The 26,067-nt window shown below is 43.9% G+C and overlaps 1 protein-coding gene across 1 annotated transcript in view; it reads left to right on the top strand.

The window, feature by feature from the left end:
- The window catches only part of LOC309415043 (mitogen-activated protein kinase kinase kinase 1-like), a gene marked incomplete at its 3' end in the record, with an annotated part of 77,751 nt that overhangs the window by 25,186 nt on the left and 26,498 nt on the right, over positions 1–26,067 (top strand). Inside the window, exon 2 of the mRNA XM_082012434.1 lies at positions 21,937–22,087. Coding sequence (XP_081868560.1) covers positions 21,937–22,087 — 151 coding nt within the window. The remainder of the gene's footprint in view (positions 1–21,936; positions 22,088–26,067) is intronic.

The following is a 26,067-nucleotide window of genomic DNA, read 5'->3' as shown; positions in this document are numbered from 1 at the left end:
TGTGAATGACACAAGATTTTTTTTGTTGTAGAGAGGATAATTTTATAAGAGAAATATTTGCGCTTTGTGAACTGTGAAATAAGTTTGCATAAAAAAAGGCAGATCTGAGTTTGCTCCTAGATGAACTTTTAAAACTACTGCTGTAAAAGTCTTCTGAGGTAAATTGCAGGCAGCAAGTGCCTTGTACCTTTTTTTTTTTTTATTTCATGCAGCTGAATCTCTAGCTGATGGCGAGTTTGCTGTGGACTTGATGCTAAGTGACCAAATGCTTACTGCAAAGAATGGTCCCAGCGAATGTGTTCTGCAGTGCAAGGAAACAAAGTACTGATATCTAGCTAGATGCTTCCTGTTGTGTTCTTAATTGCTCTATTGTAGTAAATTATTTATTACTTGAGTCACTTAAGAAGAAGCTGGAATGCTACGAATCGTATGGTATAGTAAAATTTAGTTCTGTGCTGATCGTATCTATTTTTTTTTAACTATTATGTACTTTAAATTGAGTCAACTGTGTACTGTGCTATGCATAACAATTCAGTTCCAAAATAGTGTAAGACTGTTAAAATATAAAAAGGGAAATATGTGCATGGCAAACAGCTGTATTTCTACAGTGTCCAAACCAATAATTTTGGTTTTTTTGAATGTAATTCCATAGAAAGGAATTGCTTAATAAAATGTGCTCAGATATTAGGACAGCACTTGAAAATAACTTCTGTTTTCCAGATTTCTGCCTCCCATGAACTGAGTTTCACAGACTTTGTACTACATGGGAAAGAAGGAATTTTTTTCTTAACCAGATAAGAGAAACTGAATGCATGCAGCTTACTCCTGAAAAATGTTTTTTCATTCCCTACTTCTGCAAGGGAAGTAGTCCTTATGAAGCCTTCTTTAACTTCCATTAGTAACTATCTTTGTCTTCATGCAGTCTGTGTTATGGCCTATATAACTTTCATATGTGTATTGAAATTTCTCTTTTTTTTGTATTTGTTTCAGATAAAGCATGAAAAAGCATCTTTCTTAACCAGTGTCTAGTCCTGTTCTGTTTAGGCCTTGAAGAGATTGTCTTTTTGTTGTTGATGCCTTCAGGAGTTTAGGGTTGTTCTTTGGTTTTGTTTAATTTTGCTGTCTGCTTTCCTTTATAGCTGAGGTACCATTTTCAGTGTGCTAATGAAACAATCTCAACATCGAGGTACAGTAATCTGTTCTTGTCTGCCTGTTAAATGTTGAAAAAAGTGACTTAGTAATTTTGATAGTTTTGCAAAGCAGGAAGTTACCAACTTCTCATGCTTTGTCAGAAACTTCGATGCCTAGAGCAGGAAGAACTGCTGAGATCCCTAAGAACGTGTTCCAAGATACAACAGTATTTGTTTTAGACTCACTGTGAGGAACTGGTTTAAGTGAAGTAGCTTAAACCCAGAACACTTTTTTTTCTCTTGTTTTAATGTTTGTAATAGTTGATAATCATCTCCTGATTTGTTTAGGTATGACTTACGAGTCATTTTTTTAACAAGCCATGATGCAATCAGACCTTATTTCTAAGAATTCATTGCTAGTATAGTTACACCAGAGAAAGCCTTCATGAAATGAAAATTCCTTCCTCTGCTCTTCTGGTCTGTATATATGTGATAACATTGACAGATCTGTTTGTTTGAATATCTACTTGCATGGACAGCTTCTTTTAGAGTTTTAACATAAACGATAGTTATATGGTTTCTCCTCCTTCCCTCCTGTCGTGGTTTAGCCCCAGCTGGCAACTAAGCACCACGCAGCCGCTCGCTCACTCCCCCTCCCGCAGTGGGACGGGGGAGAGAATTAGGAAAAACCTCGTGGGTTGAGATAAACATGGTTTAATAGGACAGAAAGAAAGAAGGGAACAACAATGATAATACCAACAAAGGAATGTACAAGAACAAGTGATGCCCAATACAGAAATTGCTCACCACCCCGTGATCGACAGCCCGTCCCCGAGCAGCGATTTCCACCCCCCGGCCAACTCCAGTTTATGTACTGGGCATGACGTCGTATGGTAGGGAATATCTCTTTGGCCAGTCTGGGTCAGCTGTCCCGGCTGTGTCCCCTCCCAGCTCCCCGTGCACCCCCAGCCTCCTTGCTAGCAGGCCAGCACAAGAAGCTGGACTGTCCTTGACTGCTCAGCAACAACCCAAAACATCAGCACATTATCAACAGTTCCTCATCCCAAATCCAAAACAGTCTCACACTAGCTTCTGTGAGGAAAACCAGCTCTGTCCTGGCTGAAACCAGGACACCTCCCCAAAAGGTGAAGTAGGTAATTTGGAATTTTCCATCTGCCAGTTTGAGTGAAACACATTCATTGAATACATGAAGTATTTTATGGCAATATTGGATGTCTTAACCTTAAGTGATATTTCTCTGCTTCCTCATCCATCTCCACCACCCAAAGGCGGGGGGGGGGGGGGGGGGGGGATGTTTTAAGGAAAACTAAGGTAGTAGGATTACATGTATTGCTAGGAAATGCTATATGTATAATTCATGGTAATATATATTGGAGTCTGTAGCTCTCTGCATTGGGAGAACTATTTGGGTTTCCAAGTTTAAATGCAGTTGTATATAACAGTAATTCTGGTGTAAGATAGTCTGAACATTGAAATACTGTGATTTCTTGCATCAGTCTTCCTGTGTATTAATGCTGATAGTGTGACATGTAGTCAAGGACATGCAATATCTTCTACCTGGAGCAGTCAAAGACCTTAAGATAAATGTATTCATAGCAAAAAAAATAAGGAAAGCAAAGCCTGTATCTTGTGGACCAATTAGTGCTCAATACCGGAGGATACCAGAGTACCTTCCTCCTCTCTGATATCTACAGGAGCAGAGTTGATGATTACAACTTTTTTTTTTAAATTGCCTCAGGGTTTTAAAAGAAGTGTGTGGGGGGGGTGTCAAGGTGTGTGTCTTTATGGGGATTCTCTTTTAAGTTACTGTATACCCAGGCCTTCAGTTTTTGTTTTCTATCTGTTTTGTTCCCTGACCTTCACCTGTATGCAAAGGTGGCATATAAACTGGAATAAACAATGTGCATTTACCTCTAATACATATCTAACATAACTTTCTGTTTTACCATTAATTTCAGCTAACCATGATCTTGGCTTTTTTCTAGTATTGTGGTATGCTAAGTAAACTATCTCTCCTCCTCTGGAGGTTAGCCCAACTTCTTTTAAACATCTTGGGTTATTACATATGACTTTTGTTTTTTAAAGTGCAGTCTACGTGTAAACTTTCACCTTCTGGTATATAGCAGATCAAAAATTGATTGGGCAAATTCATGCAGAGGCATCGTCCTCTGATTCCTCCCTGAAGCCATGCATTGCTAGTGAATGTGGGGAAGAATTTGGGGAAGGGGTTGCATGGAGGTTGTTCCTGTAGTTTTACCACAGCATCCACAAGTAGTTGCTGTTTCACATAGGATTCTGGGCTAGGTGGACTTCTGGTTTGATCTTATAAAGATGCTCTCATAAAGTCAGACTCTGCAGCTAGGGGCCTTGTGAATACACAGCAGCTACAGTTGCCTGTAAGCTTTATCACAGAATCATTAAGGTTGGAAAAGACCTTTAAGATCATCAAGTCCAACCATCAGCGCAACACCACCATGACCTCTGTTGTGGTTTAGCCCCAGCTGGCAACTAAGCACTGCACAGCTGCTTGCTCACTCCCCCACGGTGGGACGGGGGAGAGAATTGGAAGAGTAAAAGCGAGGAAACTCATGGTTTGAGATAAAGACAGTTTAATAAGTAAAGCAAAAGCCGCGCACGCAAGCAAAGCAAAACAAGGAATCCATTCACCACTCCCCATGGGCAGCCAGGAGTTCAGCCATCTCCAGGGAAGCAGGGCTCGATCACACATAATGGTTTCTTGGGAAGACAGATGCCATCACTCTGAACGTTCCTCCACCCCACCCTTCTTCTTCGTCGCAGCTTTATATACTGAGCATGACGTTACATGGTATGGAATATCTCTTTGGCCAGCCTGGGTCAGCTGTCCTGGCTGTGTCCCCTCCCAACTTCCTGTGCACCCCCAGCCTTCTTGCCAGCAGGCCAGCACAAGAAGCTGGACTGTCCTTGACTGCTCAGCAACAACCCAAAACATCAGCACCTTATCAACAGTTTCTCATCCCAAATCCAAAACATAGCCTCAGACTAGCTTCTGTGAAGAAAACCAGCTCTACCCTGGCTGAAACCAGGACACCTCTAAACCATGTCCACACGTTTTTTTGAACACTTCCAGAGATGGTGACTCCACCACCTCCCTGGGCAGCCTGTTCCAATATTTGACCACTCTCTCAGTAAAGAAATTTTTCCTAATACCCAGTCTAAACCTCCCCTGGCACAACTTGAGGCTATTTCCTCTCGTCCTATCACTAGTTACTTGGGCGAAGAGACCAATACCTGCCTTGCCACAACCCCCTTTCAGGTAGTTGTGGAGAGTGATGAGATCTCCCCTCAGCCTCCTCTTCTCCAGACTAAACCACCCCAGTTCCCTCAGCCGCTCCTCATAAGACTTGTTCTCCAGACCGCTCACCAGCTTCCTTTTCTGCCAGGCAGCTTTCTAGCCATTCCTCCCCAAGCCTGTAGTGTTGCATGGGGTTGTTGTGACCCAAGCGCAGGACCTGGCACTTGGCCTTATTAAACCTCATACAGTTGACTTCTGCCCATTGATCCAGCCTGTCCAGATCCCTCTGCAGAGCCCTCCTACCCTCCAGCAGATCAACACTCCCGCCCAACTTGGTGTCATCTGCAAACTGACTGAGGGAGCACTCGATCCCCTCATCCAGATCATCAATAAAGATATTGAACAAGACTGGCCCCAAAACTGAGCTCTGGGGAACACTGCTTGTGACCGGCCATCAACTGAATTTAACTCCATTCACCACAACTCTCTGGGCTCGGCTGTCCAGCCAGCCCATAACATATCCTTATGTTTTCCTTCGAGTCATACTATCATGCTTCCTTTCTGTCCTGAAAACATAGTATTTTCTTCCTACCATAAATAGGAAACAAAAGCAGTGGTTACTTTTTGGGAGTAATCTTTTGAACAGAAAATAAAGTAGTATTAATTGCTTTCAGAGTGTTAAGTCTTCCAATACATCTAATCTCATGGCTGCAGGTCATAACCCTGCTATCGTGCCGAGTGGATTCAGGTTAAAGGAAAACAAACTTCAGACGTTTGGAGCTGTAATTCCTACTTCGGCAGCTTTAGTTTAACAATTTTTCATCTTATGGAACCATTTTCTCCAGTATGGTAAATTCCAGTGTTGTGTTTGGAGTGTCTTCTCTACTGGAATGAATCTGTATCACAGTGCATGTGTACCATGTGGAAATGAAAGACCTAACTATTATGTCTTAAAAGACTTGACTGAAGCTTGTTCATCGGAAATGCTATCCTGTCTGCTTTTCTGGGAAACTGTTGTGGGACCATGTTATGAATTGGATTGGAGAGCAAGTTCAGTTCAACAGTTTTCCACTGTCTCCTCTCCAACTTCACAAAACCCATTTTGAAATTTGAGTTTTTTTAAGTGAGATCCCCATCAGTGGTAAGGTATAGAAATGAATAACTGAGGTGGGGAGTAGTAACTGCTTAAATTGATAGTGCTGCTGGGAAGATGGTACATGCAACTGTTTCAGTAGGCTACCTACCCAAGTTATGATAGCTTCTGGCCCCTTCTTCCTCTCTAGGGGCATATACTGTTACTCGCCGAGGAGACCAGCTCCTGTGCAGGTAAGTCCACACCGGGGAGGGGAAAATCGGAAAAAAGGGCCGACAGAGCTCTTTGGGGCCGGGAAAGCAGCATGCCTGTGCTGGGAGCCGGCAGCTTGTGGGCGGGCTGCTGACGTGGCGCGGGCGGAGCTGGCACCACCGGCGGCAGATCTAAACGAGGCGTAAACGCGCCTAACAGTCACTCGCCGAAACCACCCACCCCCCCCACCCCCCATAAAAGAAGCCCCGAGGGAGCACAGCGACCAGGTCGCCGCACACCAAGCGAACAAGCAGGGCGCGTATCTGCGGCGTCATCCCAAGGCGTTGCAGTTTGCGCAGCAGGACGTGCGGGCAGGCCGCCAAGAGCTAGTGCAAGAGGTAAGTTCAGGAAGTTCTCAGTCAGCAAGGAGCGAAGCAGCGGCCTTCTCGCCATAAGTACTTTCTCCGTTAGCGTGAGCAGGGCACGCGGGAGAGCTCAGCCATGGCCAGGCAGAAGGCAGTGACCTCCACACCTGCCAGAATGGATGTGGGAACCCAGACAGAACTCCCATGGAAACATCTAGCTGTCCAGGTCACAGACTGCAGGGAGTGCCAGAGCCTTGCACTGGCAACAAGTGGCAGTGATGAGAACTGCTGTGTCTGCTGTGAACAGGTGGATGACCTGCTCAGCCTGGTGGCAGAGCTGCGTGAGTGAGGAGCTTGAAAGGTTGAGGAGCATTAGGGAGGCTGAACAGGAGATAGACTGGTGGAGCCGGGCTCTGCCCTCCTTGAAACAGAATTGGGAGCACCCACCAGAGAGCACCTAGGATCAAGGGGCCTCTGTATCCTGCCCTGTCAAGCCGAAGGCAGAAGCCTAAATGAAAAGAGTGAGTGGAGGCAAGTCCATGGTAGGGGCAGCAGGTGAAACCCCCTCTTGCCCACCTTGCCCCCCCCCAGGTGCCTCTGAGCAACAGGTACGAGGTTCTGGTTGAGAAAGAACAGCCAAATGAGGATGTGGACGATGGGCAAGCTACACCAGAGTTGTCTACACAGTCAGGCCTACTGCCTGTATCACCACCACACACAAAAAGAAAAAAAGAAAGGGTGTAGTTGTAGGCGACTGCTCTGAGGGGAACAGAGGGTCCGATATGCTGCGTAGACCCTCCTCACAGGGAGGTCTGCTGTCTCCCTGGAGCCCGGGTTAAGGCCGTCACTAGGAAACTTCCTAGCCTAGTGAGGTCCACAAATTACTACCCACTACTAATTGTCTATGTGGGTGGAGAAGAAGCAGCAATTTGTAGTCCACGAACAATTGAGAGAGTTTAGGGCCTTGGGATGGTTAGTGAGAGAATCTGAGGCGCAGGTTATTTTTTCTTCCCTCCTTCCATTTGAAAGCAGTGACATTGGAAGGAACAGGAAGATCCAATCCATCAACACATGGCTCCGTGGCTGGTGTTACCGCCACAATTTTGGTGTTTTCTTGATAATGGGATGGCATACACGGCACCAGGAATGCTGGCATCAAATGGGAGACACCTCTCAAAGGGGGAAGAGGGTCTTTGCCCAAGAGATAGTGGGGCTGATTGACAGGGCTTTAAACTAGATGCAAAGGGGGAGGGTGATAACAATGTCAAGATTGTCTGTGAGAGTTGATCGACTCCCTTCCTGAAACACCTGTACACCAACGCACGCAGCATGGGGAATAAACAGGAAGAACTAGAGATCTGGGTGTGGTCACAGGGCCGTGATATCATCGCAATCACAGAGACATGGTGGGATAGCTTGCATGACTGGAACGTTGACATGGATGGCTACGTCCTGTTTAGAAAAGATAGGCCAGGAAGGTGAGGTGGTGGTGTGTTGGGATCACCCTGCAAGGGCTCGGCTCGACCTTAAGGAGAAGGAGCTGTGGCATTGAGAAGCTGGTAAACAGCTGAATATCTGCACAGCTCGGCCTTGAGGAGAAGGAGCTGTGGTAAACAACTAAGAGGAAGCAAAGGAGGGCGTGGACACCTGCAGGCAGTGAATCCTGACTGTGTGAGAAGTGCATGGACTGTGTGTGGTAACCAACCAGGACGTATTTTGTGGCGCGTGAAAGAGCTGTAACCGCATAAAAAGTGGACACTTGTAGCAATAAAGGTCTTTGGCCTGAATCCCCGCCAGAGTCCGTGCCCTGTTACTCAACAGTGGTGGTGTTCTTTATGTACGTAAACAACTGGAATGTATTGAGCTCTGCCTAGGGGGGGATGAAGTACCTGTTGAAAGTTTATGGGTAAGAATCAAGGGGCAAGCTAATGTGGCCGATATTGTTGTGGGTGTTCACTATAGACCATCAGACCAGGAAGACGTAGATGAAGCCTTCTACAAACAACTAGAAGTAGCCTCAAAATCACATGCCCTGGTGCTTATGGGTGACTTCAATCACCCAGATATTTCTTGGAAAGGCCACGCAGCTAGGAACACACAATCCAGAAGATTCCTGCAGTACATTGATGAGAACTTTGATGCAAGTGGTGGAGGAGCCAATGAGGAGAGGTGTGCTGCTGGACCTTGTATTAACAAACAAGGAAGGACTGGTTGGGGATGTAAAGGTTGGGGGTAGCCTTGTGTCCTGGTTTCAGCCAGGATAGAGCTGGTTTTCTTCACAGAAGCCAGTGTGAGACTGTGTTTTGGATTTGGGATGAGAAACTGTTGATAATGTGCTGATGTTTTGGGTTGTTGCTGAGCAGTCAAGGACAGTCCAGCTTCTCGTGCTGGCCTGCCAGCAAGCAGGCTGGGGGTGCACGGGGAGCTGGGAGGGGACACAGCCGGGACAGCTGACCCAGACTGGCCAAAGAGATATTCCCTACCATCCGACGTCATGCCCAGTACATAAACTGGAGTTGGCCGGGGGGGCAGAAATCGCTGCTCGGGGACGGGCTGTCGATCACTGGGTGGTGAGCAATCACTGTATTGGGCATCACTTGTTCTTGTACATTCCTTTGTTGGTATTATCATTGTTGTTCCCTTCTTTCTTTCTGTCCTGTTAAACCGTGTTTATCTCAACCCACGAGGTTTTTCCTAATTCTCTCCCCCGTCCCACTGTGGAAGGGGGAGTGAGCGAGCGGCTGCGTGGTGCTTAGTTGCCAGCTGGGGCTAAACCACGACAGTCCTTTTTGGCGCCCAACGTGGGGCTCGAGGCTTGAGATAATAACGGTTGCAGGTCACAATATCAGTTTATTTGATTTGCATGATGCTCTCGTCTTTGCTGTACATGTTAAGGATCGGTGTTGGTTTCTGCGGGCTGCTGTACTCTGCAATGATTAGTAATGTCTCGCCTGTGAATTTTGTTTTTAGAACACTAACCTTGAGCTTAATGTGGTATCATCTGAGCTCTGTACTAAAGCCGTTACTGTATTTTGGCTACTGTCTTGTGGAGACGATTAGCAATTATACTTCTGCCTCTGAAAGGCTTTTTATGGAGGAAATGCAGAATGGTACCTTTGCTACCCTCTATCATAACGTTTCCTCCTTCATCACAGTAATTTTTCCGTATTTTGAACACCCTTGGGTAGTTAAAATACCTCTATTGCTACTTCTGGGGAACATTGTTTTGGTTTTGTCTAAGGTTGGCAAGCAATTTAAGAATATCACCCGGAGATCTGCCCCAAGGCTGGATAGTTATGAATGGCAGGGTGTGTGGAAGAACATGGGCAAATGCCTGGGGCGGTGGGCACCTCCGGTGTTTTGGAGCTTCACTCCCGAACAAGTGCAGAATCCTGATAAACTAGCAGACTATTTGGAAGAAGTATGCTGTCAGCATGGCAGCTCCAAGGAGACACAAATCATTGCCATGTGCTGGGGCCTGGCCCATGCCTACCGAACCCTATTTAACACTATGCAAAGGGGAGAGAGGCTCTCTGGGTCTGATGGTAATGTGGCAGGCACTGTGACTACTCCAACCCCTGTGGCAGGCACTGTGACTACCCCAACCCCCACGGCGGGTACTGTAGCTACTCAGACTGTTGCAGCTGAACCAGAGAACCAGCCCATCCCAGTATCAGTTTCCCCTATACAAAAGAAGAAATCTTGGAAGCGGAAGTCAGCTCGTTTAGTAAGGGAGGAGGAAGATTCTGCTAAGAAGGAGCCAGAGGAAGAGAGTGAGGAGGCAGAGTGCTCTGAAGCAGGGCCATCACAAGCACGGAAGAGGGAAGAGAGCGAGTCATCGCTTGAAGAGGAGGAAGAGGAAGAACTTATAAAAGAGACGGTAACTACCCGATCTCTATCCCTGAGTGAATTGCGAGATATGCGAAAGGATTTCAGCCGTCGTCCAGGTGAGTACATTGTCACCTGGCTGCTCCGATGCTGGGATAATGGGGCCAGTAGCCTGGAATTAGAGGGTAGGGAAGCCAAGCAGCTGGGATCCCTTTCTAGGGAAGGGGGCATTGACAAAGCAATTGGAAAAGGTGCACAAGTCCTCAGCCTCTGGAGACGACTCCTGTCGGGTGTGAAGGAAAGGTATCCCTTCAAGGAAGATGTTCTATGTCACCCAGGCAAGTGGACCACCATGGAGAAAGGTATCCAGTACCTGAGGGAGCTAGCGGTGCTGGAAGTGATTTATGGTGACTTGGACAATGGACAATCATCCAAAGATCCAGATGAAGTCAATTGCACGTGACCTATGTGGCGGAAGTTTGTACGGAGTGCACCCTCATCATATGCCAACTCGTTAGCAGTAATGGCCTGGAAAGACGGAGAGAGACCAACGGTGGATGAATTGGCTGGCCAACTGTGGCAATACGAAGAAAGTCTCTCTTCCTCCCTACGGGCCTGCGTCTCTGCTGTAGAGAAACTGTCCCGAGAGTTCCGGCAATTCAAAGAGGATATGCCCTACCCTCCACCCATACGGACCAGTGTCTCAGCTATTAGGAGTAAGCGCTCTTCTGTTCAAGAGAGAAGATATAGAGGATACACACCACGAGCCACCCTGTGGTTTCAATTGCATGACTACGGAGAGGACATGAGGAGGTGGGATGGAAAACCTACCTCGACCCTAGAGGCACGAGTACACGAGCTGCAAGGAAAAACAATTACAAAAGGGGGTTCAGGTTCCTCCAGAAAAATCGTCGCTCCACTTTCCAGTGGGCAGCTTCCCAGAAAGAATAGAAGAGCTGATCTCACCTCTGATCCTCTTGAAGGGACTTCTGATTCCTATTTACAAGAAGTGGGTAACGAGTACTATGACCAGGACTAGAGGGGCCCTGCCTCCAGCCAGGCGGAGGAGAGGGACAGCCGAGTTTATTGGACTGTGTGGATTAGATGGCCTGGCACATCAGACCCACAGGAATATAAGGCTTTAGTGGACACCGGTGCACAATGTACCCTGATGCCATCAAGCCATATAGGGGCAGAGCCCATCTGTATTTCCGGAGTGACAGGGGGATCCCAACAGCTGACTGTACTGGAGGCGGAAGTGAGCCTAACTGGGAATGAGTGGCAGGAGCACCCCGTTGGGACTGGCCCAGAGGCTCCGTGCATCCTGGGCATAGACTACCTCAGGAGAGGGTATTTCAAGGACCCAAAAGGGTACCGGTGGGCTTTTGGTATAGCTGCCTTGGAGATGGAAGAAATTAAACAGCTGTCCACCTTGCCTGGTCTCTCAGAGGACCCTTCTGTGGTGGGGTTGCTCAGGGTCAAAGAACAACAGGTGCCGATCGCTACCACAACAGTGCACCGGCGGCAATATCGCACCAACAGAGACTCCCTGATCCCCATCCATGAGCTGATTCGTCGGCTGGAGAGCCAAGGAGTGATCAGCAAGACTCGCTCACCCTTTAACAGCCCCATATGGCCAGTGCGAAAATCTAATGGAGAGTGGAGACTGACAGTAGACTATCGTGGCCTGAATGAAGTCACGCCGCCACTGAGCGCTGCCATGCCGGACATGCTAGAACTTCAATATGAACTGGAGTCAAAGGCAGCCAAGTGGTACGCCACCACTGATATTGCTAATGCCTTTTTCTTCAGTCCCTTTGGCGGCAGAGTGCAGGCCACAGTTTGCTTTCACTTGGAGGGGTGTCCAATACACCTGGAATCAACTGCCCCAGGGGTGGAAACACAGCCCTACCATTTGCCATGGGCTGATACAATCTGCGCTGGAACAGGGTGAAGCTCCAGAGCATCTGCAATACATTGATGACATCATCATATGGGGCAACACAGCAGAAGTTTTCGAGAAAGGGAAGAAAATAATTCAAATCTTTCTGAAAGCCAGTTTTGCCATAAAACAAAGTAAGGTCAAGGGACCTGCACAGGAGATCCAGTTTTTAGGAATAAAATGGCAAGATGGATGTCGACAGATCCCAATGGATGTGATCAACAAAATAACAGCTATGTCTCCACCAACTAGCAAAAAAGTAACACAAGCATTGTTGGGCGTTGTGGGTTTCTGGAGAATGCATATTCCAAATTACAGTCTGATTGTAAGCCCTCTTTATCAAGTGACCCGGAAGAAGAATGATTTTAAGTGAGGCCCTGAGCAATGACAAGCCTTCGCACAAATTAAACAGGAGATACTTCATGCAGTAGCCCTTGGGCCAGTCCGGGCAGGACAAGATGTTAAAAATGTGCTCTACACGGCAGCCGGGGAGAATGGCCCTACCTGGAGTCTCTGGCAGAAGGCAACAGGCAGGATCCGAGGTCGACCTCTAGGGTTTTGGAGTCAAGGATATAGGGGATCTGAGTCCCGCTATACTCCAACTGAGAAGGAGGTATTGGTAGCACATGAAGGAGTTCGAGCTTCCTCAGAAGTGGTTGGTACTGAAGCACAGCTCCTCCTGGCACCCCGACTGCCCGTGCTGGGCTGGATGTTCAAAGGGAGGGTCCCCTCTACACATCATGCGACTGATGCTACGTGGAGTAAGTGGGTCGCGCTTATTACACAGCGGGCTCGAATAGGAAACCTTAATCGCCCGGGAATCTTGGAAGTGATCATGGACTGGCCAGAAGGCAAAGATTTTGGAATATCACCGGAAGAGGAGGTGGCGCGTGCTGAAGAGGCTCCACCATATAATGAACTGCCAGAGAACGAAAGGTAATATGCCCTGTTTACTGATGGGTCCTGTCGTATTGTAGGCAAACATCGAAGGTGGAAAGCTGCTGTATGGAGCCCTATACGACGAGTCGCAGAAGCTGATGAAGGACAAGGTGAATCAAGTCAGTTTGCAGAGGTGAAAGCCATCCAGCTGGCTTTAGATATTGCTGAACGAGAAAAACGGCCAGTACTCTATCTTTATACTGAGTCATGGATGGTGGCAAATGCTCTATGGGGGTGGCTACAGCAATGGAAGCAGAGCAACTGGCAACGCAGAGGCAAGCCCATCTGGGCTGCTGAATTGTGGCAAGATATTGCTGCCCGACTAGAGAATCTAGTCATAAAAGTACGCCATGTAGATGCTCACGTACCCAAGAGTCAGGCTACTGAAGAACATCAAAACAACCATCAGGTGGATCAGGCTGCTAAGATTGAAGTGGCTCAGGTGGATCTGGACTGGCAACATAAGGGTGAACTATTTATAGCTCGGTGGGCCCATGACACCTCAAGGCCATCAGGGAAGAGATGCCACATATAGATGGGCTTGGGATCGAGGGGTGGACTTGACCATGGATGCTATTGCACAGGTTATCCATGAATGTGAAACGTGTGCTGCGATCAAACAAGCCAAGCGGTTAAAGCCCCTCTGGTATGAAGGACGATGATGGAAATATAAATATGGGGAGGCCTGGCAGATTGACTATATCACACTTCCACAAACTCGCCAAGGCAAGCGCTATGTGCTTGCCATGGTGGAAGCAACCACCGGATGGCTGGAAACATACCCTGTGCCCCATGCCACCGCCCGGAACACTATCCTGGGCCTTGAAAAGCAAGTCTTATGGCGACATGGCACCCCCGAAAGAATTGAGTCAGACAATGGGACTCATTTCCAAAACAACCTCATAGACACCTGGGCCAAAGAGCACGGCATTGAGTGGGTGTATCATATCCCCTATCATGCACCAGCTTCCGGAAAAATTGAACGATACAAAGGACTGTTAAAGACTACACTGAGAGCAATGGGTGTTGGGACATTCAAACATTGGGATAAACATTTAGCAAAAGCCACCTGGTTAGTCAACTCTAGGGGATCTACTAATAGAGCCGGCCCTGCCCAATCAAAACTTTTACGTACTGTAGAAGGGGATAAAGTCCCTGTGGTGCATGTGAGAAATATGCTGGGGAAGACAGTCTGGGTTACTCCTGCCTTAGGCAAAGGCAAACCCGTTCGTGGGATTGCCTTTGCCTAGGGACCTGGGTGCACTTGGTGGGTAATGCGGAAGGATGGGGAAGTCCGATGTGTACCTCAAGGAGACTTGATTTTGGGTGAAAATAGTCAATGATTTGAATTGTATGATCTTAATTTCTATACAATATGGTATGTCATTACTACTATGGTTGCTATTACCATATCAATGGTATTACAATAAGAATCACCCAGACTGATGAGGAATGAGCTTTAATGAAACTGAGCAACGTGCAGCGGTGATGGAACCAGAACTGGCTTCAGCAGCTTGCGCCCAACAGCTTCCTCGAGACTGAAATCTTCGACCTGCAGATCATGGATATGTACTGTGACAGATAACAATCCAATACCACATACCATCTCCCTTGCCCTGAGAGACTGCTGTGATGGATGAAGCCCACAGTCATGGACCGAATGAACTCCACAGACAGTTTAAAGTGATGGCCCATGGACTAAGAAAGTGATATCTGTGTGTATATATTAAAAGACAGGAAGAGTAATAATGAATAATTGGAATGTATTTATAAGTGTGGGACCCGGGCATGACATAAATGGTGTGGAATAAGGGGTGGATACTGCCCTGGTTTCAGCCAGGATAGAGTTAATTTTCTTCACAGAAGCTAGTGTGAGGCTATGTTTTGGATTTGGGATGAGAAACTAATGATAAGGTGCTGATGTTTTGAGCTGTTGCTAAGTAGTCAAGGACAGTCCAGCTTCTCGTTCTGGCCTGCTAGCAAGAAGGCTGGGGGTGCACGGGAAGCTGAGAAGGGACACAGCCAGGACAGCTGACCCAGGCTGGCCAAAGAGATATTCCTTACCATACGATGTCATGCCCAGTACATAAACTGGAGTTAGCTGGGGGGGGGGGAGGCAGGAATCACTGCTTGGGGATGGGCTATCGATCTCCAGGTGGTGAGAAATTGCTGTATTGGGAATCACTTGTTCTTGTACATTCCTTTGTCGATATTATTATTGTTGTTATCATTGTTGTTTCCTTCTCTCTTTCTGTCCTATTAAACTGTGTTTATCTCAACCCATGAGGCTTTTTCCCAATTCTCTCCCCTGTCCCACTGTGGGAGGGGGAGTGAGTGAGCGGCTGCATGGTGCTTAGTTGCCAGCTGGGGCTAAACCATGACATGTAGCTTCTAGGAAGAACTGCTCTATGATCTTCCCAGGCACAGAGGTGAGGCTGACAGGTCGGTCGTTCCTAGGGTCCTCCTTTCTCCCCTTTTTAGATGTTATGTTTCTTTGCGAGAAATAACATATTTAAAACAAATAGGAAAATAAAGGCTTAAATGTAGTTTATTTTTATGATTGTCTTCTGCTGAGAGAACTTTAAAATTCTCTTTACAGTAGCAGTCTTGGAACATTTGATATCTGATGATAATTTTGTACTTTTGAACAGTACCAGAATGGTCTACATTCCCTTTCTTGGTTATAACTCCTCAAGGAATTTTTTAATAGGTTGTAGCTTTGGAAAATCTACTTAGCTAATCTCTTTCTCTAATACCTATGCTTGTGATCCTGTAACCTGGTGCAGATGAAATAATTATCGTTGACTGTCAGTGTGCACTTGTATTGCTATCTTTTTAATGACATTATTGCAGTTCTTGGAGTAATGCCCAGTAGTATGTCACACCAAGATGGGGGCAGGACATGCTTTTTTCTCTTCAGTTGTCCCAATATGAACTGTGCATACTGGATTCTGTTCTCTCTTGGGATACTGAAGTTTGTCATACAGTAATAAACTTACTGGATCTTTCTGTAAGCTGTATTATCACACTTCAGATGTTAGTCCAAATACATAGCATTATGAAAAGAATTAAGCTGCACAATTATTAGTGGATTTGGGTCTCAATGTATCAATATTAAATTATCTACTTCCTGTATTTTCTAGAAATTTTGCTCAATAATGGAATAAACTTTTAGTTTTATAGAGGTAAAATACCAGACTCCCTCTGCAAACCTTCTGGTATGAAAGTAAAGAGTTTGAGAGATCATGTAATGAACTGCTCTTTTTAAATCTTGAAAATACCACAGTATGTGTATACCTTGATGTATCTGACTTGTTACTGGGAGACTAAATCACAGCAGGAAGGATTAGAGAGACCTAGGAGCTTTTGTAATATTTGCTTCAGATATCTGATAGCTTGCTTAGGAAGCATGCAAAAGAGAAGCCCATTTCATTAGCTTTGTGGCAAGCATTTGTTGCAAATAGAGGCTGATATTTCTTGTCTTGTTTTGTAGGACGACTCATTTTCAGTGGCTACTGAATAGTGCCGCAATCTCAAAGTATGACTAGATGGCTTCAGAGAAAGCAATCCAACCAATTTTTTTTTACATATTTCAAATAGGTGAATTTGACTTCATAGAAACTAGAAAATCCAGGCAGGTAATTTGCCTCTAATGTTAGACATCTATCTTTGAAGATCTGTGTCTTCATCACTGAGGGGATGATCCTTTTTGACCATGGCCTATGAGGTTCCACTGAAGGTGATGGCTCAGTCTGTGGAGTTAATGCTTCAGTTGTGAGTGTTGTCCTGTTAGCGGTGAAATGTTCTCTTTGACAAATGTGTCTTTTGACCTGTCAGTCTTCCAGAGATATGCTTAATTGTCATGGTCTTTGCGACCAAATGACTTTATAGGGAGAGAAGACAAGGGATGTATCAAACTGAGTAAATAACAATTACTAGTAAACTAGTAGAGGTGTAGGCTCAGTAGGTTTGCGTTTAGAGCCAAATAACAGAAAGGTTTTTCTTCCAGGTTTAACATTCTAAATGGATTTGTTACCCTTTTATTAGAAAAATGCTGGAAGAAATAGGATATGCTTTAGCTTTTAAAGCTACATTGTAAAGATGCAGTGGCTGTCACCTGATGGTGGTTTCCAGCAGGGGCGCTTGCACTGCAGCCTGGGTTCCCCAGGTCAGTGGAGGTTCCACAGCAACCTGCTGGGTGTTATGTTTCTGTTTCATTACACCTGGGCACCACTTATGTTTTTTCCTGTAGTTTTGTAACATGTAAATGTATTTATAGCTTATAAATTTCAAAATATATGTAGAAGATTCAATTCACCTCAAACTTGTAAGGTGTTTTTAATGCAGAATGCTTGTTAGTGATTCATCTAAATGACTTAGTGGCATTTTCTTGATGTGAGTGAAAGGCAAATGGTGGGTGCAGGGTACTACTCAATATGTACTCCTTGTGAGCTTCAGTGGGAAGTGTATTGGCCAAAAGAAGAGAGTCTACGTTTATTCTCAAGGGAACATGATGATGAGCTACTGGAGAAACTGAAGCAGATAGAAAAAAAAAAAAAAAGCTTTATTATTTTCCCTTTTGTATTTGTCAACTACTCTAACAGAAGAATAAAGCTTAATTTCACACTTAACATTTGGCTAAAATCCCTGTAACTATTTTAGGAAGCTAGATTCATTCGTATCTATGAAGTAGTGTGTTCAGTGCTGTATTTAAGTGGTAGTTGGTCCCATTTAGTACCAGATTGAGAAAGTTCCCTGTTAAGTTTTTAATTTTAATGGGATGTATCATACCTGATCTCTTCCTTTGTTATGATGGACACAAATGGTTATATACTAGCAGTAGTGGATCAGGAAGAGAAGGAATGGGAGACTGGCAGGAGGACAGACTGTGCCTTGCTCATTTTGATATCATTAAAAATACTTAAGGGCAAAAGAAAAACTGAACACTACTGGAACTGTTAGTGGCCAGAAGTTATCTGAAACACTAGTAGCTGACCTTTTCAGGGAATGGCTAACTTTTTTTTTTGGTCACCGTTCCCCATGCTGAGCTCTGCTCCTAGCATTCCTCCAGGCCAGCTGGACTAGCCCAGTGTTCTTGGGACCTGTTGAGGGTTGGGTTGCAGGTAGCTGGGTGCCAATATTCTTAATTCTTGCTTACTGTCTCCAGAATGAGCTCTGTACATCCTATCTAAGCTTGCCCCCAGTGTTGATTGTCACCGTATATGGCATTTGCACTGAGCAAAATATATAACTTCTTCCATATTCTTTACTTCTCATTCAGTGCTTTTTCATTAAACCCTGAGCTGCTCTTCTTGCAACCTGTTATTGTTAAGCGCATTGTTCTGATAGAGCTGCTGTGTTGACCACTTTTGTTCATGAGTGTGTTCTGTGGTCACCCATGGTCTGACCACTGCTGGTATGCAAGTTACCTTTGCTAACTTGCTTCAGACAAATGTTAAAAAAAAAAAAAAAAATTACTCGGCAGCTAATAACTTTTTTCCTCCCTATGATTGAGTATTTGTGGATATGGCAGACAGAGCTTTCCTTTTCTTGGTGAATTGACCCTCTTATTTCAGAACTTGCCTTTTTCCTGTTTTCCTGCTGCTAATAAAATCTGGGCCAGTGTGGCTATTGGATAAAGCTGTTTGCTTCTCTGCTATTTTATTTGAGCAAAGACATCTAACTGTTTCTAAAGATTGAGAAGCACAGCAAAATGGATTGGAGCCACTATTCAGCTTTCATATACTGTTATATGCCCTTTGTAAGACACTTGCAGAAGAGTTAGTATTAAATTCACCAAGCCATTCAGAAGTAAAACTTGCTTGTATATTTCACAATAGCTTGCTAAATAACACATGTATTGCATACCTTGTGTTAAAATATTGAATCATTGATCCATAGAGAACCAGTTGTTCATAATCTAACTGTTCAATTACTGTTTGCAAGTCTTCAAAATTAAGACACAGAAACAAAGGACAAAGTTTTGCCTTCTGTATTGCACAAGATGTTGCATTAGACTGTTTCCATGCAGTACATTAATTCTAATGTATTTAGTTTTATAGTTCATGAAGCAAATAATTGCATTATTCACTTTGAATTATTAATGTGTGGACCACTAAGCTTATTCATTAAAAAACAGTAGTCATCATACTATTGAGCTCGCTCAGTACTTTAGAATTACAATTTGGATCCATTTCTTCAGACTGTCTCAACTAATAATACAGGAGCTGATGTCTGATGTTTTAAAACAAATAATAAAAATAATTTAAAGGATTCTTAACGCTGCCATTTTTGAGGGGGGGAATTTAAATTTTATCTGGAGAAAAACCTTGTATCCTTTCTGCTTGTTTCATGAAAAGCTGAAACATTTAACAGCAAAATCCTTGCTTCCTGATGAAGCAGAAGGGTGGGATGTTGAGAAATGTCAAGCTCCTGGATCCAAGCTAGCATGTTCTCTTTTTTGGCCTGCTCCTTAGTTGTATCATTGCTGTTCAAATAAAGTACCACATGGCATTCAATTAAGCACATCACTACCTTGACTCTAGAATAGCTTTTGCTGTATGAAGATCAGGATCAGAGCAGGATCAGGTCCTCAGTAGAGTACACTCGGGGGGGGGGATGTGCTGAGGTACAGTGATATGGGGACTGGTAACCCAGCTGTTGTCATGTAGGCAAACTTCAGCTTGACTAGAGTAGATGAGGGGTTTTGCTTTAGATGAAAAAAATAAACAAAACCTGTAGGTTTAGACTACAAAATGAGGATGTCTTGCAGTATACAGGAAACTTTGTGCATTCACAGGAAAAATATTTTTTCCACAGACCTGACAGTATAAGAATATTTAGTAAACTATAGTTTTAGCGAAGCTTAAGTTAAAATAGGAAGGTTTTTTGAACACTTCAGAAACTGTGTTCTATAAAAATAAACACAATAATTAAATTCTGCAAAAAGATAACTGGTTTACTGAGCAAAAGCTTTCAAAGCTGGTTGGTCTTTCCCACCTGCGTGGAGGAAAAGCACAAGAGTTATTTGTGCAGGCAAGATTAGATCGGTTTAGCTGTCACATGAGAGGAAGATAGTTGCTTCTGCTTTTTAGAGAACAAGTACAGATTATGAAAGCTCCACTGTCATATTGCATTGTTCATGAATTCAAGTCCAAGGGCCTCTAAAAAGACTTTTTTTTTTTTTTAAATATTGGTTGGGAAGTTAATCATGGTTATAGGAACAAATGAAATACTGTGTCATTCTTTCACTGCTGGAATAGTGTGTTCTGTCTTGTATGCAAGGTATTCATGCAACTGAGATGGTTCATGCCATGGAATAACTAATATAAAAATCAGAGTGACTATATTTTTAACTTGCACCTATCTTATTTTGGAGCTGTACTGTTCTTATGCAGACAAAGATTTTTGTCTTTGAAATGATTTTTTTTCACTGAGGAAAAAAATGTAAAATCAGCCATTTTTAGACAATAGGGTTTACCCCCCTTATTTTAAGCTTTTAGGCATTTTCTCCATTTGGACTCTACCTGCTGCTGTAATGTCTCTGTTTTGAAGAATCACTAGTTTTTGTCTCTCTCTAGAAAGCAGTAGTATGAAATTCAGTGTTGGGACAAAAATAACTTGTCACTTGCATTAGTTTTGAAGTTAAGCAAGCACTAATGCTTAACCTCTGAAAAAAACATTCATTCTTAGGTGAATTGTTTTTCTATTTATAAACATTTAAGTCTTTAATTGCTAGACACAGTTCTGAGTGTCTAAATTTGGTTATTAACAGTAGGTTTAGATGTTGCTTGAAAGAAAATGTGTTTTGTTTACAGTATCCATCTGCTTATTACGTTTCAGCACTGAACAGTAAGAGTTATTTCCTGTCTCAGAATACTTTGTTTCCTTTGTGTCTACAATGAGAGGAAAAAACCCCCACAATTACTCCTTCTGACCAGTGAAAACTTCTCATTTTTCTAAATAGTGTTTTGTGATAAGTTAACTTTAGTAATGCATTGCTGATAGGCGTTGTAATTTTAACATCTTATTGCAGTGAATGTTGTAGGGAATATGTTGTAGGTTGTCATACAGTACATAAACATAGGTTTAACTCTATAGCTAAAACTTTTAGAAGTTGAAGAATGCATGCATGAAAGCAGCGGATGTAAATATGCAACTGCTGCTCATTGTGACTAAATTATATAGCCTTATCTTCCACTTTGTGATTTTATTTCTGAGAGTTGGCTTAATCAAGCTTGCTTATTTTTAAAGACAGCTAACTTCAAGAAGATGGAAGGGGATCATGTACTGCTGTGTAAGAATGTGGTTTTCTTGGTGATTTAGCAGATAATTCAACAGAATCAGGAAATCTTTCAGACTGTTCGTATTTGTTTGTCAGTATCTGACAGTATTTTTTTGCTGTTTTGTTGTTGCCAGCAATCACAGGAATCTACTTTTCTGTAGGTCAAGAAAGCACAAGCCCAGATGGATTATACTTTCATTTTACAGATATAAACTTACTGTGAGTTTTGCTATAATTATAGCTTACTTGAAGTGCTTTTGAGTCATTGGTCATTCAGAAAGCAATTCTCAAGAACACTAGCCTTACTTTCATTATTTCTGTGCCTAGTTTAAACATACTGTGTATTAGTTCACAAGTCCTCTTTTTTTGAGGAAGAGTTCACATATAGAAGGCAGGCACTACATACATAGCTTCATGCTTGTGCATCCTGTGAAGATAGAAACTTTTCACCATTAATTTATATTCATTTTGTAAATTGTTTTAAAATAGAGATTGCGAGCTTTGAATTACCAATATATGCATGAACCATCACAACACTTATGAAACTTTTGGTGAATTACATGACATACAGGGTAATTTTTGTATTGGTTTAATATTTGCCAAAACATTCCTCTTTACTGGGTGTCCAGTGTTACAAGCAATGCAAACATTTTAAATACCCCTCAAAACCAGGTATGCTGCAAACTGCAGACTAGCAAATTGGTCGTAACTCCTGAAAGACTTGCTGCAGTCAGTTGGAAGTAATGTTTTAGTACCTGCATTGTAAGGAGGAGGAGAACAGGATGGCACAAAGCCTAGGAATGCTATAGTATTATACCTTAACTAAAAATAATTGTATCTATGACTATAACTTTTTTCTTTGCTGTAGTTGTGACACGGAGAATAGAGAAACCCTCAGGGGGTTGCAGAAGATGGATGACCGCCCAGAAGAGCATATAATCAGGGAGAAACTCAAGGCAATGTGTATGCCAGCCTGGAAGCATGAATGGCTGGAAAGAAGAAGCAGGAGAGGCCCTGTGGTAAGTGGCATGGAAGTGAGGGCAATATCTCTGACAACTATTACAAATAAAAATCCCTTAAATTTCTTTCTTTTTGAAACCTCTTTATTGTTAACAATTTGAGGACTCTTAATTGTGATCCTCCCGTTCATTTTTTTTTAATGAGCTGTTTAACAAGAAATTGTGGCTGACTTTCTGAAGTGTACACGTTTATTAAGCTTTATTTAAAAAAAAAAAAAACATTGCTGTGCTGCTGATTGTGTAGTATAAAATACTGCTGTGACAACACTGCCCTCTAACGTCAACAGCTAAAGTAGCTCTTGTTCATTAGATAAAAACTGCACTGTAGTGCTTTGTGCTCCATTCTTTAGGGTTTCATGACTTTGCATTTCGTTATTTTGAAAATGTTAAAGTTTTCTATATGTTTAACGTGTGTGGATTTTTTTGCTAGATGAATATACAAACTGCACGCTTATTAGAACCAGAAAAATCAACACTGAGTAACTCCTTCACATAAGTCTCAACTTGGCTAAAATTTGGATGCCAGAGTATTCCTATTATCCTTTTTAGGTAATGCTTTTGTATAAATGGCTCAGCAGTAATTTTAAGAAACTTCGGACAGATCAAACTGAAAACTTATTAAACACAGTGACAATTCTAACACTAGCATATTCAGTATAATGCTGGTTAATTAATAACAATTAGTTACGTATAAGTGTAGTTGCACTGGTCAATGTGACTCCTGTGTAACACTTGATGGGAGTGCTAATTCAAAGCGAAGATCATTTGATGCAGTAAACAAGTGTTTGGAGGTGTCGTGGTTTAGCCCCAGCCAGCTAATCACGTTATGATAGAGGGTAGCAAAGGTACCATTCTGCATTTCCTCCATAGAAAGCCTTTCAGAGGCAGAAGTATAATTGCTAATCGTCTCCACAAGACTGTAGCCAAAATACAGTAACGGCTTTAGTACAGAGTTCAGATGATACCACATTAAGCTCAAGGTCAATGCTCTAAAAACAAAACTCGCAGGCTAGTACAGCAGCCCACAGAGACCAACACCGATCCTTAACATGTACAACAAAGACGAGAGCATCATGCAAATCAAATAAACTGATATTGTGACCTGCAACTGTTATTATCTCAAGCCTCATGCCCCACGTTGGGCGCCAAAAAGGACTGTCGTGGTTTAGCCCCAGCCGGCAACTAAGCACCACGCAGCCGCTCGCTCACTCCCCCTCCCACAGTAGGGTGGGGGAGAGAATTAGGAAAAAAACCTCGAGGGTTGAGATAAACACGGTTTAATAGGACAGAAAGAAAGAAGGAAACAACAATGATAATACCAACAAAGGAATGTACAAGAACAAGTGATGCCCAATACAGCAATTGCTCACCACCCGGCGATCGACAGCCCGTCCCCGAGCAGCGATTTCCACCCCCCGGCCAACTCCAGTTTATGTACTGGGCATGACGTCGTATGGTAGGGAATATCTCTTTGGCCAGTCTGGGTCAGCTGTCCCGGCTGTGTCCCCTCCCAGCTCCCCGTGCACCCCCAACCTCCTTGCTAGCAGGCCAGCACGAGAAGCTGGACTGTCCTTGACTGCTCAGCAGCAACCCAAAACATCAGCACGTTATCAACAGTTTCTCATCCCAAATCCAAAACACAGTCTCACACTGGCTTCTGTGAAGAAAACCAGCTCTATCCTGGCTGAAACCAGGACAGGAGGCAGCTTTTCTAGAACAGAAATAAGGGTTATGTTGGTAACTTGCTGTCATAAGAACATTGAAAATACTTAAAGTACACCAAAACAGCAATAACTCGAATAACACACAACAGTTCTTTAAAATTTTTTTAAATGCATGTTGGGTTACTGCATAGCTTGAAATTATGGTTCCCTGCTCAGCTCACTTCCTTTGAGGTTTCTGGTTTTTTAATACAACTTTTGATGCTCCATATTCTTAATTACTACCATTTTACATTTAAACTTTTTCAAGCACTGGCAACTGATAACTAACTTGTCCATAGGCACATGAATTTGAATTCTGACCTTCCAGGAAAGAAAAAAAGCATTACAGTGTAATCATTAGGAAGGAGAAAAAGCCTGCACTGCTTTTCATGCTTTTCCTTTATCCTGTTCATTTTCATGATCAGATAGCAATATATTTTAAAACAACAACAACAAAGGTTTCTGAGAAGTTCAGGTTTGCAAAAAGTATACATTCAATATGGCAACCTCTTAAAGTAAAACAAGCAGTGCTTGGATCAAGGCAGGTCTTTCCTCTCTTGGGCAGTGCCTAACTGCTAGGCTACCACCTCCTCATTGTCCTCTTCTCCCCTGCTGAAACCGAAATGCATTTCTGGATAGTGGAATAGCTTCAGCTGGATGAGTTAAATGCTTCAGTTTCAAATATCATTTGACCTTGTGGATGCAGTCCAAATCATCAGGTAGAAAGGCACTGAGGCTGAATGTCTCTTACTCCTCATACCCTGAGCAGGGAAAGCCCCTTCCATTTTTTTTTTTTTGCCTAAATCAGAGAGACCTCTGCAACTTTCTAGGAGAGGTATGCTCTGTTAATCTGAAGTGTTACTTGGACCTTACTTCTGGCTTTGAGTCAAGCCTCTAAGACATGGAGAAATGTAGAACTAAAAATGATTCTGCCTGCTGTGACTGCTTTTGATTCGATTCCATGGGGCCTTACTCTTCTCATGCATTATGTAGGTCTGAGGGAGAGGCAGCTGAAAGTTGTCTTGAAATATTCCATATCTCAGTGTCAAAATTTAGTGTTTGTGCAACAAGCAGGTTGTCCTGCTTGACCAACCTGATCTCCTTCTATGACCAGGTGACCCACTGTCATGGTTTAGCCCCAGCCAGCAACTAAGCACCACACAGCCGCTCGCTCACTCCCCCACGGTGGGACAGGGGAGAGAATTGGAAGAGTAAAAGTGAGGAAACTCATGGTTTGAGATAAAGACAATTTAATAGGCAAAACAAAAGCCGTGCACGCAAGCAAACCAAAACAAGGGATTCATTCACCACTCCCCATGGGCAGGTAGGTGTTCAGCCATCTCCAGGGAAGCAGGGCTTCATCATGCGTAATGGTTTCTTGGGAAGACAGACGCCATCACTCCGAATGTCCCTCCACAACTTCCTTCTTTTTCGTTCCAGCTTTATATACTGAGCATGACGTTACACGGTATGGAATATCTCTTTGGCCAGCCTGGGTCAGCTGTCCTGGCTGTGTCCCCTCCCAACTTCCCGTGCACCCCCAGGCTTCTCACTGGCAGGCCAGCACGAGAAGCTGGACTGTCCTTGACTACTTAGCAACAACTCAACACATCAGCATGTTATCAACATTTTCTCATCCTAAATCCAAAACACAGCCTCACTCTAGGTTCTGTGAAGAAAATTAACTCTACGCTGGCTGAAACCAGGACACCCGCCTAGTGGATGAGGGAAAGGCTGTGGATGTTGTCTACCTGAACTTTAGTAAAGCCTTTGACAGTGTCTCCCACAGCATTCTCCTGGAGAAGCTGGCAGCTCATGGCTTGGACTGGCATACTCTTCGCTGGGTAAAGAACGGGCTGTATGGCCAAGCTCAGAGAGTTGAGGTGATTGGAGTTAAATCCCGTTGGTGGCCGGTTACAAGCAGTGTTCCTCAGGGCTCAGTTTTGGGGCTGGTCTTGTTTAATATCTTTATCAATGATCTGGATGAGGGGATTGAGTGCTCCCTCAGTAAGTTTGCAGATGACACCAAGTTGGGTGGGAGTGTTGATGTGCTCGAGGGCAGGAAGGCTCTGCAGAGGGATCTGGACAGGCTGGATCGATGGGCCGAGGTCACCTGTATGAGGTTTAATAAGGCCAAGTGCCAGGTCCTGCACTTCAGTCACAACAACCCCATTGTGGGTGGAGAGCTGCCCAGTAGAAAAGGACCTGGGGGTGCTGGTTGACAGCAGGCTGAATATGAGCCAGCAGTGTGCCCAGGTGGCCAAGAAGGCCAACAGC

The sequence above is a fragment of the Phaethon aethereus genome (assembly GCF_964289735.1).
Source record: "Phaethon aethereus genome assembly, chromosome: W".
Taxonomy (NCBI): Eukaryota; Metazoa; Chordata; class Aves; order Phaethontiformes; family Phaethontidae; genus Phaethon; species Phaethon aethereus.
Note: the sequence above shows the minus strand (reverse complement) of the source record. Positions and strands in the feature narration are given on the sequence as shown.